The sequence below is a fragment of the Artemia franciscana genome, chromosome 6 (genome assembly GCF_032884065.1).
Source record: "Artemia franciscana chromosome 6, ASM3288406v1, whole genome shotgun sequence".
Classification (NCBI taxonomy): domain Eukaryota; kingdom Metazoa; phylum Arthropoda; class Branchiopoda; order Anostraca; family Artemiidae; genus Artemia; species Artemia franciscana.
The window spans coordinates 10690219-10708683 of NC_088868.1; the positions used below are offsets into that span (position 1 = coordinate 10690219).

The 18465-nt window shown below is 35.1% G+C and overlaps 1 protein-coding gene across 2 annotated transcripts; it reads left to right on the forward strand.

Annotated features, from left to right (window-relative positions):
* Positions 1 to 838: 838 nt before the first annotated feature.
* LOC136028027 (gastrula zinc finger protein XlCGF71.1-like) lies at positions 839 to 17316 on the forward strand. 2 transcript variants are annotated; one of them, XM_065705600.1, is made up of 3 exons: positions 839 to 930; positions 11876 to 12047; positions 16300 to 17316. In XM_065705600.1, the coding sequence occupies exons 2-3, from the start codon at positions 11981 to 11983 to the stop codon at positions 17034 to 17036; spliced, it is 804 nt and encodes a 267-aa protein (XP_065561672.1). In that variant the 5' UTR covers positions 839 to 930; positions 11876 to 11980; the 3' UTR covers positions 17037 to 17316. The 2 variants fall into 2 exon arrangements, with proteins under 2 accessions (XP_065561672.1, XP_065561673.1); XM_065705601.1 differs by lacking the exon at positions 839 to 930 and adding an exon at positions 1329 to 1405.
* The last annotated feature ends 1149 nt before the right edge of the window (positions 17317 to 18465 follow it).

Genomic DNA, 18465 nt, shown 5'->3' on the forward strand with positions numbered 1-18465 from the left:
TTTAGGTTTCCCCCTCCCAACTCCCCCCAATGTCACCAGATCCGGTCGGGTTTAAAATAAGAGCTCTGAGCCACGAATTCCTTCTAAATATCAAATTTTATTGAGATCCGATCACCCGTTCGTAAGTTAAAAATACCTCATTTTTTTTAATTTTTCAGAAAAGCGAATCAGTTTCGATTATGTCAATCATGTATCTGGGACTTGCGCTTATTTTTCCCATCAAATTTCATCCCGATCCCTCCACTCTAAGTGTTTTCCAATTCCCCCAAATGTCATCAGATCCGGTCGGGATTTAAAATAAGAGCTCTGAGACAATATTATTCCAAACATCAAATTTCATTAAGATCCAATCACCCGCTCATAAGTTAAAAATACTTCATTTTTCTATTTTTCCGAATTAACCGCCCCCCCCACTGCCCCCCCAGATGGTCAAGTCGGGAAAACGACTATTTCTAATTTAATCTGGTCCGGTCCCTGATACGCTTGCCAAATTTCATCGTCCTCGCTTACCTGGAAGTGCCTAAAGTAGCAAAACCGGGACTTTAGGTTTCCTCCCTCCCATGTCATCAGATCCGATTGGGATTTAAATAAGAGCTCTGAGACAGAATATCATTCCAAACATCAAATTTCATTAAGATCCAATCACCCGCTCATAAGTTAAAAATACTCCATTTTTTCTATTTTTTGCGAATTAACCGGCCCCCCACCTGCCCCCCAGATGGTCAAATCGGGAAAACGACTATTTTTAATTTAATCTGGTCTAGTCCCTGATACGCTTGCCAAATATCATCGTCCTAGCTTACCTGGAAGTGCCTAAAGTAGCAAAACCGGGACCGACAGACAGACCGACAGAATTGGCGATTGCAAATAGAAAGTTGACAAAATTCTGTGCATATTGCTATTAATACACCAGATAATTCAGATTAATTTGTAAGAATATATTTTCTCATAAATTTTGTGTAACATTTCTTGTATTGAAAATAATTTATATTTTATAGGGATATTTGTAGTTCAAACCATAGGCTACTACTGAAATTAGTTCCTTAGCCTACCTCAACCAAACTCTAATTAGCCTATTACTAAACTCCTATTGGCCAACCTCTGACTAAAGTTTTAGTAAGCTAAAAGAATTTTCATTCATGTAGGTAAACATAAGACTCTTTTGGATACTCATTAAAAAAAATTTAAATAATAAAATGTTTGGCTTATCTTGGAAAGAAAAAGTTAGCCTAGGTAAAGTTAAGGTCTTTTTTGCATCAAACAGTTGGTTTAACCAGTGACAGTATTAGTTGAATCCTGCTTGGAACTTAATGCAAAAATTGATAATGTTTTACCTCAAACAAAAGTGTTTTACAAAGACACTTTTTTTTACTTGTCATAGTAGGCTAGGCAAAATGTTTAAAAGGTAAAATATCTGCAAAAGCGTTTAGAAATCCCACTCTCCTGTAATTCATCAAATTAGCAGCAAATTAGTCTTTAGTAGTTGTGTTATTACCAGTAGTGTTTGGTAGTAGCCTAGACTAGTAGGCTATTTAGTAGTAGCTTAGTTTCCTCAAGATTTGACATAGTTCATATTAGTTTGAGGTTAAAATAAATTGAGACATGATCTAACCTACTCTGGTATATTTAAACAGATAGAAAGTGACTAAATTAGTGACCTAGTTTTGGGTATAGTAGTAGCCTACATGAAAGATCTTTCCTATTGTCATTACTTTCATAGTTAAACCAAAGTTTTAACCAGTCAAGTATTTTGTGCAAAAACGCTTTTCATGACAATCTTGGTTTGTCATGGTTCCATGGTTGCATTTCCACCATACCCAATGGCTTAGCTCAAACAGTCTATTTGGGTGGTTTTGAAAAAGCCCTATAGGCCTTGGCTATTTGGTAATATGGTATATTTTGGATTTTTACAGTACTTAGCCTGGTAAAAGGTGAACACACAACACCATGTGGTTTGGCACCTTTTCATGTTGATTCTTAATATACTAATTATTACCATAGCAATTGCATTTTGAGCCCTCTCCCTAATAGGACTAGATAGAGGCTTATGCCATAAACAGAACCCAAAAATTTAGTGATAGAGCATTTATTATTAACTTAAATTGCATCTTGGAGTGATATAAGGATTATCCATCCTTGTGATGCTCCATGAAAAAAAGAATTCATTTGGTGTAGATTGTGGTTGTTAATCTAGACTCTTGTGGAGGACTTTGCAGCTTCCCAGTTGTAAAGGAACTCCTGGAAAAGCCATTCCTTATCAAGGTGGTTTTTGAACATGTCAGTTGAAGTAGCAGAAACTGTTTCTTCAGAGAGCTGGTTCCACATATTGATGATTCTTTGGCTGAAGAAGTGGCTTCTATGTCTACTTGTGGAATGCTGCATGGCTTCAATGAATGTCCTCTGGTACCAGAATGCATGGGCTGTGCAAAGAGACCAGGAAGGGTGTTTTTAGAGAGGATTTTTTTGCTTAAAATAATGTCACCCCTTTTCCTTTGGTTTGTCAGCATTGGCAGCTTCAAACAATGTAGTCTTTCTTTGTATAGAAATTTATTCATGCTGCTAACCATCAATTATGCTTCTTAATTCGTTTGTGTTATTTAATAAATGATTAAATTCCTTTTTTGGAAGTGTAGCTTTTTTTAATAATTCTTGTGTTAATTTACTAGATGATGGCCTCAAACTATTTTTGAGGCAAAACCTACTTTGTGCCCTTTGTAAATATATGAATAGAGTATGTTAATTGAATCACTTTAATGCTAATGTTGGCAAGTGAATATGTGTTTGTTTTAGGCCTATATTGCATTTGAAATAAAAATTTAAAAACATGTTGGACTACCATAGGTTGCTAGTTCCTAATATGGATGATTTTGGTGTAATTTTAGAAGATTTTTTGCTTGCCTCAGTGATTTAAATGAATTATTTTTTTAAGCAGAATATAATGATATATCCTATCAAAGGCAATTTTTGTGTCATACAATAGGGCAGATATCTGATTTTTATTATTTAGAAATGAATCCTAGTTGACTCTTGGAAAAGAATGTTTTCCAACATATAAAGCAATTTGTTTCATGAGGATTATTTTTTAATACAAAAGACAAGGAGGAAAGAATAGTTATTGTCCATTAATTGCTAGGATTTGTCTTAGCTCCTTTTTTAGACTTGGACAACTTTTCAAATTTCAGTAAAGATCCCAAGTACTATGGATGGATTGATAATATGAAGCAGTTAGCAGAAATTATGTGCAAGATTTGTTAAATTTTTTGTAGAAATACCATCTAGACTTAATTTTTGTTCTTCAACACTGAAGTTTATTAGGAGTAAAATGGGGAATAAACTTGTTAGAATTTTACAATAGTGTAAGATATTAGTTAAGACTGTGGTCAACTTTGACTAATTGCTACCTTTGCAAATATACCCACTCCCCTATAATGAGGCTAGAAATAGGCCTAGGCTTTATACTAAACTTTACAAATGTTTTTCACATTAACACAATATTATGAAACAAGTTTTGAAAACAAAAAATAATGCAAACTAACATAATCAGCAAAGTTGTAACTAAGCTATGGCTATATATGGTCTTAGAAAGGGGACTAGGGTGCACTTGCAAGGGTAGTAATTAATATATTTAAAATCACTATATAAAGGCAAATTGAATGATGAGGTAACTAGCACAGTAATTAAATTTATCATCTCTTGTTAAGGTAAGATACCAAGTAGTCAGACAGCTAATGGTCACTTAAAAAGTCAAATTACTGTAAAATCTCTGTTATACCACCTAGAAATAGGATTATTTTGCTACTGAATTTGCCTTAATTTATTCTTAATAAGCCTTTGATATGCTTGAATATTTCAACCATGTAAAATGTTGAAAATTATGAATGTTCAGATAGTGCAGCCTAATCTTGTATGCATATTTGTAAAGTTTGAGCATAATCTTGGAAAATGCTAACAAATCTTAGAAAGAGGATTTTCAAGTTAGGACAAATTATCTAAATCACAGATAGGCTGAATTTTTGGGCAAATTTAATCTAAGTGTTGCAAAGCAGATTAATAGTAATTAAATAGGCTAGACTTTAAGGATTCCATTTTGCCTAAATTGAAATGTTGAAATTTTTCTGACATTGTAGTTAGACAATCCTGTCTAGTTCTATATACATGATGTCAAAGATAAGGAGCCTATTATCCATGTTTAGGAGATATATGTTAAAATGAAAATACTTGTCCGAGGCTAGGAACTATCTGAGTACCAGTGGTCTTACTCTATGCTACTGACGTTTACTTAAATTATTGTCAATGTCTTGAGTTTTCTAATTAGCCCTATGCACTAGTCTTGAATTATGGTATAATTTCAGATAAGCAGGTCTTTGCTATCTTGGAAAGTAGTTCAGTTAGGTGAATGAAACTTTCAGGAATGTTTCAAGAGCCTAAAGTACGCCCTTGAAAGATCTTTTAAAGTATCTGCCACTACCCTTGCCCTCTCTAAAGAGCATTGGCCTTTGATGAACTTACACAATTTAAAATATTTCATTGTGTGTATTATTTATTTAACAAATACTTCAAATAATTTGAAATTCTCATAAATATTTCAAAATATTTATTTGTGTTATGCAATTTGAAATTTCAAAAAAATTATAGCTCACTAAAGGCCCAAGGAAAGTGTTTTGAGCAGGGGTGTGATTTTCCATGGGACAGGGGGGCAATTGTCTCTTAGATCCCAGTCTAACCTGCAGCCTCACCCAATTGAAAATTGGTTCCTTCAAAGATCTTATCAAAACTAAGATAAGGCTGCACAATTCAAGCATCCACAGAAATGGGTCAGTTTTCTTTAGTACAGTTTTGCCTTTAAGGTGCTATATGACACATTTTTTTGGTTTTCAATGTCATTTTGCCTGACTTGGGGAAATTGAATCCAACTTTGCCACATCCCCAGGATTTCAATCATGCCACTAGTTTTGAGGCTCATAACATTGCTAAAATCAAAATTTACAGGGTTTAAAAGAAGTTGGAAAGCAATGTCTTATTGAAAAAAATTAATGTGACTTAAAATCTAATTTAAATCATTAGAATTGTGTCTTCTAAACCAAGACAAGAATAAAAGAAAAGCTGACTCAAACCAAAATAATAAAAATCATACCCTAGTTTTTCAGTGGTTATAGGGTAACAAATATACTGAAACTGTCTTCTATGTAATATTCCATTCCTTGGAAATAGGGAAGAAGTATAATTAGGAGGTTAAAATCATATGTCCAGGTGAATGCATTTCTGAAAGTGTTGTTCCCACTTATCTGCTGTCATAGATAGCAGAAGCCCCTCATCAAGAATTTATCCTGAATTACGCAAGAAAGGACAAATCATAAAACAGTTATGCTAGACTGATCACATGTATTTAAGTTAATCGTATGGAATGGTGGATTTAAAATTTTTATACTCAGTCAGTTATAGGCTATACCCAAACGTTTTCAATTTTTCAAAATACTTGCCTAAATGGGACGTTCCTTGTCCAGACCGTAATTAATGGATGGCTAATTACAAAAAACGTCACTAAGCCCCGCCTCTTATTGTCATTAATCCCAACCACTCAACATGGAATCCACTCTATGACTCCAAGAGGCCTACAACAGGCACTTAAATAAATGTGTAAAGGAAAACTTAAAATTCTAGAAGAGAAAATATAAAAAAACTACAATTCCCTCTGCTTGCTACATCTTGACATCCAATCAAATCTTATTGTACCACATTTTTTAAAATATACCAGGAAACTTGTGATTGTCCCTTAATGTACCTTTAGAGGTGAAATGTACCAAAATGGTACAATGTACCATTGTTGGGAACATTGCTGAGCATCAGTACTGAATTTTGATCTTTAATATGTTTTAATTGTATATTGTGTGATGTTTTGAATTTAATGAAGTAGCACCATTGCATAATATTAAATATTCTTTGTTACTGCTTGAAGAAAAATCTGCTTTGAAAACTTAGGGCTTGCACATGCAAACTTACTTTTTTTCATTGGGTGTTCAGTATCCATTGTAAATAATTTCCTGAAACAAGTTTTCAGACATCTATAAAATACATTAGACTCGTGCTTTTCACAAATATCCTAAAACCTTCTCCCCTTAAGAATATCCCATGCCCCTTGACTCCCCGGCATTGGACCCTTCTCCCCCCAACCCAATAGAAGTGCTGGAGCTATACCCCTGTTCTTTTTTTATATATCCTTTGGCTACATCTAGGACCATTAGCTAAGGCCATGGAGTTTCAGAAATGTATGGTATTTGGAAAGAACATTAACAGAGAATCTAATAGTACTGGTTTTATTTCATTAGTCTTTCTCTTTCATATGAGTCGTGACTATTCAGTTTTAGCAAATCAGTGGAAAAAATGATGATAAATTTGCAAATCAGTTAGGGCTATTCAGTCTGAAAAAACATCAAGATTCTTCAGTCTGAGAAGGTGGAAGATCCTCTAACTCTCTCCTACGCTCTCTACTATTTAAAGTAATTTTTTCACATGGTAACTTAGTATAGATAAGTGGATACAAAAAATGGAGTTGGAAATTGTTTGATCAGAAAGTTAATAGCTCCAGTGTCCTTTTCAAGAGCTAGAAGTAAATGGAGGGTATTCAGATCCCTTTGCATGTTGCCATTTGTTTTGGTTACCACAGTAAGTTCTTGCAGCACTTCACTTATAAAAAATAGCCATATAACTCAGAAACAATCAAATTCACTCGTAATAATCATGCCCTGCCCAAGGGAGGATATGACCCTCATCACCCATGGGAAAAGTTTCAAATAGATTTTTTTAGATACATTTTAGCTGAAAAGGCAGAGATGGATGATATTATTAAGACTAGAATTTTTTAAGGAGTAGGGTTGAAGGTTCAATTTCGCTGCATATCTTCAATCATTGCATCTCCCATTAACCACTTTAATTTCAAATTTTGAAGTAAAAGGTTTCATCAAACATGTTATTATGTAAACAGAAACTCTGCAAAGGCCATGCAAAACAAACAAATTGTGGACTGTTGCAAAAATGCGCTATTTTCTAGTTTGATGCAAAATTGAGCCTATACATATATGTAGGGATAGGAAAACTAACTACTAAATGTTAACTTCGCTTTCATAATTATTCATGATATAACAATTGAAATGGTAATACCAAAAACTAGTGTATAAACAGACAAAATGCGAAAAAAGGATGTGCAGAAAAATCTCGGATGTAATGCATATGGATTGTTGAAGATAATCAGTGTGGTGTGGTTAACAATAGAAGGAACTGTTGGTCCTGTTGCCTGCTTGCTCTATTGAAAGAAAGCTAGAAACCTCTTGCTTAATATTCAAAAGACTTCTTTTGATGTTTAGAGATTATCAAATTTATTTTCTGGAATCCTTCATACCATGCTGCTGGTGAATCCAGAAATGCTATCACTCAATAAATTAAAAAAAACCTCCTCCTCTCCCCTACTTAGAAATTACTTTTGACATGTTTTAGGGATTCAATTTTGATTTTGGGTTTTTTCGATTGTCTGTTTTTTTTTGTTTTTGTTTTTAGGGCACTTTTTGTTAGGTTGGCTATGGTTGAAATCAAACTGGGAAGAAAGTGGGCTGTCGGAACCTATTATGTATTACATTCGCCTGAGCTCGAATATAAAGAAATATAATGGTTAAGAATGTTTGTTGCTTAAATTATTGTTTTCAAGACTAAAGCACAAGTTAAGAAAAAAGTTTTAAATTTTCTTTTTAAAAGTATAACTACTGTTATTTTTTGTATCACCTTGTTAAATGTTTTTAATGATTGTGCTCTTCACCACCAACTGAGTTATTTTGAATACTGATGAATTTTAATTTATTTTCTATGTTATTCTTTATGCTACATATAGCAGGTCAGATTCTCTCTCTGTATTCAGACTGTTGCCAATTATTAGTAATTCTTCTTCTCCTTTTTTGAAGGAATCTTTTCTCGTACAGAGTTCATTTACCAAGCAGATGCCTCTACTTGGCAATTTTCAGGATCTCTCCTAGTGATTTTTTGTTTATTTAAGGAATCCCTTTTATTTATTATTATGTATTCCTATTGTAGTTTTTGTATGTTATGCTTGTTTTTGGGTATCTGTTGTCATTGTTCAATCCAGAGGCTAAGAGGGGGGGTGTGCTGCTTGTAATTAATATGACTTTTTCCTTTTCTAGTCCATGGTTAAAATCTATAGAAAAAACAATGGTGGATAGATTTTGAGACTAACTGTTTTTATATATTTTTGTCCTTCCTTTTTTTGTGGAAAAACCCATTGGTAGAGAGTATTTCATTTTTTTTTTCATGTTATATCTTCTTTGTTTTGAAAATATATAAATGAGGCATATTCTTGTGTCATAATTATACTTTGACAAAAATGTTTTGCACAATTATGACAGAGCCAACTGAATCTTGGTTTTTTGTTGTTGTTGTTTTTTTGTTTTTGTTTTTTTCATTTCAGTAGCTAATATCAACCTTATCCATAGTTGAGCTGGTAGAGTTGAGACAAATACAGTAGCACAATGTAGGTTTGATGGTAACCAAGTCATGTTAGTCTGTTGATGAGTAATAGAAGGAACTTTAGGCCCTTTTTCATAAAAATTTTTATATTTTTTTATGGTACTTGATATTTACCAAGTGACATAAATTAATTGCAATTTGGCAGGCGTACCAGGGACCAAACCGGATTAAATTAAAAATAGTCATTTCCCCGATTCGACCGTCTGGGGGAGGAGAGTGGGGGATGGTTAAATTAGAAAATATGGTTAAATTAAATTAGAAAAAAATGAGATATTTTAACTTATGAGCAGGCTATCGGGTCTTGATGAAATTTGATATTTAGAAGAATTTAGTGTCTCAGAGCTCTTATTCTAAATCCCGACCGGATCCGGTGACATTGGGGGGAGTTGGAGGGGAAACCAGAAATCTTGGAAGCCGCTTAGAATGGAGGGATTGGGATGACTCTTGGTGGCAAAAATAAGTACAAGTCCTAGATTCGTGATTGACATAGCTGGACCGGATCCGCTCTCTTTGGGAGAGTTGGGGGGGGGGCACTTAATTCGGTAATTCGGAAAAAATGAGGCATTTTTAACTTACAAATGGGTGAATGGAATGGATCTTAATGAAAATTAATATTTAGAAGGACCTTCTGTCTCAGAACTCTTATTTTAAATCTCGACCGGATCTGGTGACATTTGGGTGAGTTGGAGGGGGAAATTGTGGAAAACGTTTAGAGCGTAGAGATCAGGATGAAACTTGGTGGGAAGAATAAGCACATGTCCTAGATACGTTATTGACATAACCGGACCGGATCCGCTCTCTTTGGGGGAGTTGGGGGGATTTCCTAGTTTGAGCACTTCCAGATAGATAAGCTAGGACGATGAAAGTTGGCAGGCGTATCAGAGACCAGACTAAATTAAATTAGAAATATTCTCTTCCTCGATTCAACCATCTGGGGGGGGGGGGCGAGCGAACAAGATAGTTGAGAAGAATTTTATCTATATATATAAAAATAAGTTGTCTGTCTGTGGATCTGTGGATCAGGTGACGTCATGTTTCTGTGTCGGCTGACGTCATGAAATTAGTTGTCGTCATTTTTGCTTTGACGATGCTTAGTATATTGTAAAACACATTAATTTGGTTAATAATATACCATTTAAAACACCAAAATGAACATGCTGGAGTAGTCACTCGGTGAGAGAGGGTGTCAGAACGGAGAATGAAGGTCCCAGGTTCAAATCCAGGTTAGGCTAAAAAAGGTAAAAAACTAAAAACTAAAAAAAAACTGAAAAATTAAAAAACTAAAAAAACTAAAAACTAAAAAAAAAAACTTAAAAAAAGGGAAAAACTGAAAAATAGAAGAGAAAAAGAAAACTAATAAAATTAAGATTAAAAAAAAATAAATAAAAAAGATAAAAACTAAAAAAAAAAGTAAAAAGATAAAACGAAAAAAAACTAAAAAAGCTAAAAAAAAAGGTAAAAACCAATAAAAGACTAAAAAGAAAAAAAACTAAAAAAAAATTTCATCTAAAAAACTAAAAAAACTAAAAAAGGTAAAAACTAAAAGAACTAAAAAAGAAAAAAAAACTAAAAAAAGGAAGAAAACTGAAAAATAAAGGAGAAAAAGAAAACTAAAAAAATATAAATAAAAATAAAAAAACTAAAAAGATAAAAACTTCAAAAAAAACTAAAAAGAAAAAAGAAAAAAACTACAAAACCTAAAAAAAGGTCAAAACCAATAAAAAAAAACTAAAAGGGGAACACTGGGACACAAATGACGACCGGGATACTGGGAATATAAATGACGACCGGGACACAGGGAATGTTCAATTAGCAATCACCATCAACAAAGCTCAAGGGCAATCATTAGAATCATGAGGTATAGATCTGAATATGGATTGTTTTTCCCATGGACAATTATATGTTGCATGTTCAAGAGTCGGTAAACCTGACAATCTAAATAAATGACGACACTCAAAGAGAAAGCGACCGGGACAAAAGGAATGTTCGATTAGCAATCAACAAAGCACCGGGGCACAGGGAGTATAAATGACGACGACCGGGACACAGGGACATAGCTACAAAGGGGACGCCGGGGTGCACAGGGGGATATATAAATGACGATGGCGACTCAGGGAATGGTCGATTAGCAATCACCATCAACAAAGCTCAAGGGCAATCATTAGAATCATGAGGTATAGATCTGAATACGGATTGTTTTCCCATGGACCATTATATGTTGCATGTTCAAGAGTCGGTAAACCTGACAATCTATTTATATGCACAGACAATGGGACAGCAAAGAATGTTGTATATTCGCATGTTTTACGTAGTTAAAAACATATATATATATATATATATATATATATATATATATATATATATATATATATATATATATATATATATATATATTCACAGGTGGGAAATAGGGACACAACTACAATGGCGCGTAACGACTTACGCGCGCGGGGGGGCTTGGGGAGGCGCGAAGCGCCCCCACCAACTAGGTGTTGGGGTGGCGCGAAGCGCCACCCCAACAGCTAGTTTGTCTATAAAAGAAATGATTGTTCTTCTTAAGCATGGCTTGTGGTCTTGGGGTATGATTCTCGCTTAGGGTACGAGAGGTCTGAGGTTTGAGTCTCGGACCACCCCAATTTTTACATGAAGAAGTTCCGAAACTAGATAAGTGATCAGTATAGCGATCACTGAAAGTTGGTAGGCGTATCAGAGAACCGACAAGATTAAATTAGAAATAGTCGCTTCCCCGATTTGACCACCTGGGGGGAGTGGAAGGACGGTTAATTCGGAAAAATTAGAAAAAAATGAGATATTTTTAAGTTACAAACAGGTTGTCGGATCTTAATGAAATTTGATATTTAGAAGGATCTCGTGTCTCAGAGCTCTTATTTTAAATACCGACCGTATCCGGTGACATTGGGGGGGGTTGGTGGGGGAAACCAGAAGTCTTGGAAAACGCTTTGAGTGAAAAGATCGTAATAAAACCTAGTGGGAAGAAGCTCGTGGCTCTTCTGACCTCGTCACAAGTGCCATATGAGCTATTGTTTCTTAAAGCATAGTTCCTGATGTGACTCGATTCATCATCAGTATTTAAATCAAGAGGATTATTGATGTTATGTGAATAGACAAGTCTTTTATACTTGTTATGTTATTATGAACCTTATATAGTCAGACGATTTTTTTTTCAAACCATCTTTGCTTCAGTTAACAATCTTTTGTTTTTAGTTATTTACTCATATCTTAAACTGTTATGTAAAAATTTTGTTGGATTTTGAAATCCTGTAAAAGGAGCAAGCTTGGTTTCCTGTGACTATTCTTATTTGAATTTGCTTATACTTTTTTCCAGAAAATGAAGACAGACTCCCATATGTTAGTAAGAATCCTCCTGGATGTAAGCTTTCCAATTGTATTGCCTGAATAAGAGGAAATATTTTTTTCCGTTTCTCCGGATATGTCCATAAAAATTGAGCCTGATTCTAACCCTGTGAAACTGGAGTTTGATCCTAGCATGGGAAAAGGTATGTTTTCAAGTGTCTCTAACTTTATTTTGTGCATTTGCACATCTAAAACGGAAGGATAAATCCCCTAAAAATTTGAAAAAATAGAGACATTCTTTGAGCCTCCTTTCATGTTTACTTAACCTCCTGTCATACTTAGGGAGGGATAATCACTGTATAATCCAGGATTAAGTCATAGAACCTTTTTCCTAATTGTAGGATCGAACACCATTGTAGGAGTACTCTCTATAGGAGGACAACTACAGCAGGGTGTAGGATACATATTAGGGACAACAGTCTCTACAAACTTTTTGTATACACTACATGTTGTGTATTGTCTGGGTCACAGTTGCCAGTCCCAAGTTCGGATAAACTGAGGAAAGTTGGGCGACAGGATTGCACCCTGGACTTGCTTTGGCAAGGAGAACCATCTTGCAATGAAAAGTGTCAATCAAGCCTTGGACTTCACAGTTATTATGGCGACCTTAGCATGTCCCTGGATATCCTCACGGTGGTGGTCAAACCACCCAAAGATTGAACCACCTTGAAAGGAATGGTAAGATAATTGTCATTTGGAATATTTTGACTCTGGGTTGTCCTTGTGCTGAGCTACTTCTTGGTACTGTTTTTCATGCAATATTCTGTTGCTATTGCTGGCATTACAGGAAATATTTACCAGGAGAAGGTGATAAATTCTTCAGTGAAACCTACAGTCTATTTTTTTCACGTACTGGCAACACAAAAATGACTGGTGCTGGTCTGGTTCTTCATAAGAGAGCTAGAAATGCACTTATTTCCGATATGCCCTATCAGAGCATCACCTCGCAGCCCGTCTGAGACACCGTCATGGAAGATTCTTTGTAGTTTTATTTTATGCGCCAACAAATAAGGCTGACTCTGATGTTAAGGAACAGTTTTGGACAGACCCCACGCAGTTTATTTTTTTCTGCCTCTCCCCGCGATGTACTGCTTCTTCTTAAGAATTTCAATGCTACCATTAGTGATCCCTCAAGTATCTGGAAAGACCTCAAGGGGCGTGTCACCCAAGACATAGCTACTGACAATGGAAGTTGCCGGCTTCAGCTCTGCAGCGCTCGTAAGCTAGTTAGCTCCAACAGAGTTTTCAAAAGACCTTTATAGTAACGACGGCGTTATAAAGAAAATGACTGTTTATGTCATCATCTCTCGGCGGTGAAGGTCGTCGGTTTCTTGTCGGTGCTCGTTTCGTGGTGCTGACCTGGGTAGTACTGATCACAGACTTGCAGTTGCGAAAATTCATCTTAAGCTGAGATACTGATACATCAAGAAGTCAAGTGACATCACCATCGTGACATGTGTGGACGGGGCGCTTTTTGGATACATTTTGTCCAACCTTTCAAGGTGGAATGAACACTTCCCATCTCTGCTTAATATGTCGCCTTTCTCTCCATCTGTAGCGACTCCTGCCATCCCCCAACCAGTTATCCACAATGACCTCGTTAATTTTGATATTAAAACGTTCTCAGTGGTGGAAATTCAAATTGCTGTGAAGAAATTGAAAAACTGCTAAGCTCCAGGAATCTGTAGAATCTCTTCGGAGCTGCTTAAGAATTGTGGCGGCACTATCCTGCTATGGCTCCAAATACTATACAATTCAATACGAAAGTTGGAGATCATCCCGAAAGACTGGTTTACAGGGGTAATTTACCACTGTGGACGAGGAAAGGTTCCAAGAGTGAGTGCCAGAACTTTAGAAGGATAACACTCCTCTCATTTCTAGGTAAACTCTTATCTATGGTTTTGTTACAGTGATGTTTTGCTCACCTCTGACGAAAACCCAGAATAGAGGATGCTGGTTTTATGCCTGGCCGATCAACAACAATCTTATGGAGCAAATATTCTCCATAAGACAAACCATCTCGAAAGCGGACGAGTTACGCCTGTAGGCTTTCATTGCTTATGTCGATTTACAGGCAGCATTCGACTCAGTTGATCGAGATTCTCTCTGGAATATCCTTTCTAATACTGGCCTCCCGTCAAAATATGTCCTCCTACTCAGGGCCCTGCATTACAAGACTGAAAGCTGTGTAAAAGTGAACGGTAGACGCGGCTCGTTCTTTCCAGTAAGAATAGGAGCCAGGGAAGGTTGCACAGTTGCTCCTGATCTATTTAACTGTATTATAGATCATGTTATGACTTGTACAACCCGGAAGTTGAGTTTTGGACTTAAGTATGAGGATAGAATTGTCACTGATTGTGATTTTGCTGATGTCATAGCACTAGTCACTAACTCCAAGTCACTGCTACTCATGGCTCTAAACTCACTTCTGAGAGAAGCTGCAAGTACTGGACTATCCATCAAGTCGACGAAGACGAAATTTATGGTAGCACAGCGAAAGTCTGACGCCAACAATTCTAATTACTTGGTCATTGGAATCAAATCGAAGTGATTGACCATTTCATTTATCTTGGTTCTATAATATAATCGGACGGCTGCTTTGACTAAGAAGTGGTTGCCTGTGCAGCCAAGGCGTCTGTTGTCTTTGGTAGAAATAGCCATGCATGGCAGAAACCAATGATCAAATGAGCTTCCAAATTGAAGATCCTTAGAGGGTCAGTCTATTCGATCCTGTTCTAGGGAGCTGAAACTTGGCCTGTAACTACAGCTATTCAGTGCCATATTGGCACTCTTCAATCTAAGTGGCTTCAAACAATCAAGAAAATCCGATGGACAGATTTTGTCAGCAATGACTGACTACGAAGTATGACTTCCCAGTTACCCTTTTCCGACCTGGTTGCCGAGCGGACACTTTGCTGGTTCCAACGTCTCTTATGAATGCCTGCGGACACTCCGGCTCGGTTTTCTTTACGACTTTGAACCAACCATTAGTGACTGGAAATATCGAAGAGGAAGAGCCCAGTTCTGGTGGAATGATAATCTCGGAAAATTCCTGGACCATGCTTGAATTTTGCTGTCTGATGCAGATGCCCTTGCTGCAGACCGCTCCATGCGGAGAATGCTGACGACGCTCTCAACGCCACTTTGGCATGAGGATTAAGCTAAGTATAGCTAAGTTTGCTTTTCTTTGAAAAACTTATTTTGTGGGAAAAGTTTTTTTCAAATTAATTTCCGTTTGTTTTTCTCAACATGGTCTTTTTTATGGAAAAAGAAAATTTATATGTAGTAAAACATTTTATATGAAAATACTGTAATTTTTTTTTTATAAGAATTCATAGTTTAGCTTGCTATTTGTATGCTAGGGAAATTTTTCAACAATTTCTTAACAACATATACCTTTTTGAAAATTTTGCCTCAAATAGTTTAGTTAAGTTTTATACCTTCTCTAGTTAACCTGAAACATAAAACTGAATACCCTTCCCCAAAAAATCTACTTCACTTGTTTGGTTTGGTTAAATTGTTCGAGCAGAAGTTTTTTTTTTTAAAGAACACTAGAACTTTTAATTTCCAATTGAACTAGATCCCTTAAAAGTTTCAATAATTACTAGTTATGATAGAGCTGGACTGCCTTTTATAGTGCATATATGCCCTTTTGAAAACCTATGCCTGTTCTTTGTTTAATTATCACTAATAAATAAGCCCCAAATTCAGTCACCTTTTCACCCTTGACGGTACAATGGAATTGAAGTTTAAATCTCGTCTTAACATTGTGCTGGAAATGAACAAAAAATTGTTTTGCATGAAAGACATGTTAACTTCTGAACTCTGTCAAAAGAAAATATTAGGGGTTCCAGATAGCAGCCACCTCTTAGATTTTTTGTTCTTGGTCATGTGCTTTTTTGTCAAGTAAGGGATAGATCTTTATGGCGGACTTAATTGAAATGGTGAAACATGCACCAATAAAAATATCGGTGATTACGCTTTTATTTTTTAATGACTCTTTACTGTAGAATTTACAAAGCTAAGGTACCATAGGTCAACTGTCTCTTCTCCTGAAAAGGGGTTTGAATTTTAGGATTGGGTTTCTTTCTTATGAAAAGTAAAAAATAAAGTAATTCAGGTAGTTTTAGTCTGAAATCTTGTGAAATCTAGTCTTGAAATACCTCAAGTTTTAAAATATTTATAGTCACTTTAAAATTATTGATATCAGCATGGACAAAATTATCAGAAAAAAGGTCTCAGATCTATAAATTAATCAGTTGAGGAAGAGACGTGCGAATTTCTTTTACAGTGAATTTGTAATTTACTGTTAACGCATAGTTTTCAAATCAAATGCTGCTAAACAAACTTCCCAAGTAATTATTTAGTTTAACGGTTATTTTTTTATTATTTTAGACAGTGCTGTCACATTGCAATTTGAAAACGACCTACAGAACCAAGTAAGTGGACTACCTAGTATGCCTGGCTTAACCAATATTTATTTGAAACAAGAAACAGATTCAGATTTTGAGCTCGAAACATCAAGTCCAATCCAAGTGATGCATGACGTATCTCAATGTCAAAGAACTCATGCTGGGAAAAAACCTTTTGAGTGTGATAAATGTATGAAAGAGTTCAGCCAAAGTTCTCGTGTATCTAAATATCGGAAAAATCACACTAAGGAGAAGCCTTTCGAGTGTCAAATATGTGAAAAAAGCTTCACGTCTAGTTCTAATTTATCTAAACATAAAAGAATTCATACAGGGGAAAAACCTTTCAAGTGTGACATATGTATGAAAAAATTCAGCCAAAGTTCTTCTTTAACTGTACATCGAAGAATTCACACTGGGGAGAAACGTTTCAAGTGTTTAGTATGTGATAAAAGCTTCACTTCCAGCCCTGAATTATCTATGCATCAAAGAATTCATTCAGGCGAAAAACCTTACAAGTGTGATATATGTATGAAAAGGTTTAGCCAAAGTTCTTCTTTAACTGTACACCGAAGAATTCACACTGGGGAGAAACCTTTCAAGTGTCAAGTATGTGAAAAAAGTTTCACTTCTAGTACTAATTTATCTCAACATCAAAGAACTCACACTGGGGAGAAACACCAAAGATATCATATGGGTGGCAAATCGTATGACTCGAGATAGCAAAAAAAAACTTCACTTTTAGCCTTGAATTATCTGTGCACTAACGAATCAATTCTGGTGAAAACTTTGCTTATGCGATATGTGCATGAAAAAGTTCAGCTAAACTTCTGATATATCTGTACACCAAAGACGTCACACCGAGGAGAAACCTTTCAAGTATGGTATATGTATGAAACAGTTCAGTCAAAGTTCATATTTAAGAATACACCAAAGGATTCACACCGGGAAGAAACCTTTAAGTGTGAAATTTGTGAAAAAAGTTTCACTTCTAGTGCTAATTTGTCTTAACACCAAAGAAGTCAAACCGAGGAGAAACCTTTCAAGTGCAGGGTATATATATGAAAAAGTTCTGTCCAAGTTTATATTTAACAATACATCAAAGGACTCACAGTGAGAAGAAACCTTTCAAGTGTGAACTGTGCGAAAATTCTTCACTTCTTGTACTAATTTGTCTCAATACACTAAAAAAAAAAAATCTAAGTTTTGGCTTATTATTTATATTTTTGCCACAGATTTGTTAAATTTCGCAACATAATTGTACCATAGAACTTTCATTGAGTAGGTAAAGGGATTATCATTCAAATAAATGGATTAAATTTCTAATCCTAGTGGATTAAATTTCTAGTGGATCTTAATCCTAGCCTGTTATCTCAGTGCAATTACATCATTGGGCAGCTCTTCACCAGTTGCCGCTAACTTTATATTTTTAATTTTTTTTCTTTAACCTTTACCTTACCCTTCTATGATAACTACACCTTCAAAACCCGAAGAGAAAATAAAATAAATAAAAATATAAAAAGTAAATGCCATTGGATTGCTACACCAAATATTCTGCCTATGTTTTGGAAGATAGTTAGAATACTTACAAATCCTTCTTTTCTTAATTGTTTTTATTTGTCATACTTTCTCTTTGGCTGCTCAGTTTTGTGTTTGAGGGAAATTTCCAATAGGGGTTATTCATAACTTCATATTTTTTATAATTAAAAAATCAGAATTTTTCAGTTTTTTCGAAAAAAGTTAAATTTTTTTATATTTTGTCGAGAAAATTCACAATTTTTCAATTTTGTCTTCATTGTTTTTTCTTTTATATTGTTATTCGGTTAATTTTCATTCTTGTCAAAGACAATCATTTATTTGAAACGTTTGTCTCAAAGTTTAAATACACATTATTTTTTAATCTGTGAATCCTTGCCTTTTTTAATGTTTGTTCACCTAATCCATACTTTTTCAGTTTTTGCTACCTTCAACTAGACACTGATGACTCCTGCCCTAAATGCATTGCTTACCGTTATATATCTTATATAACATATCATTTATATATGCTATGGCAGAAACCACCCGAGGAAATGAAACTACATACCCCTTACATTAAGTTTGTTCAAGGTTTAGATATCATAAAAATGGTCTCTTAATCAGACATCATATTATG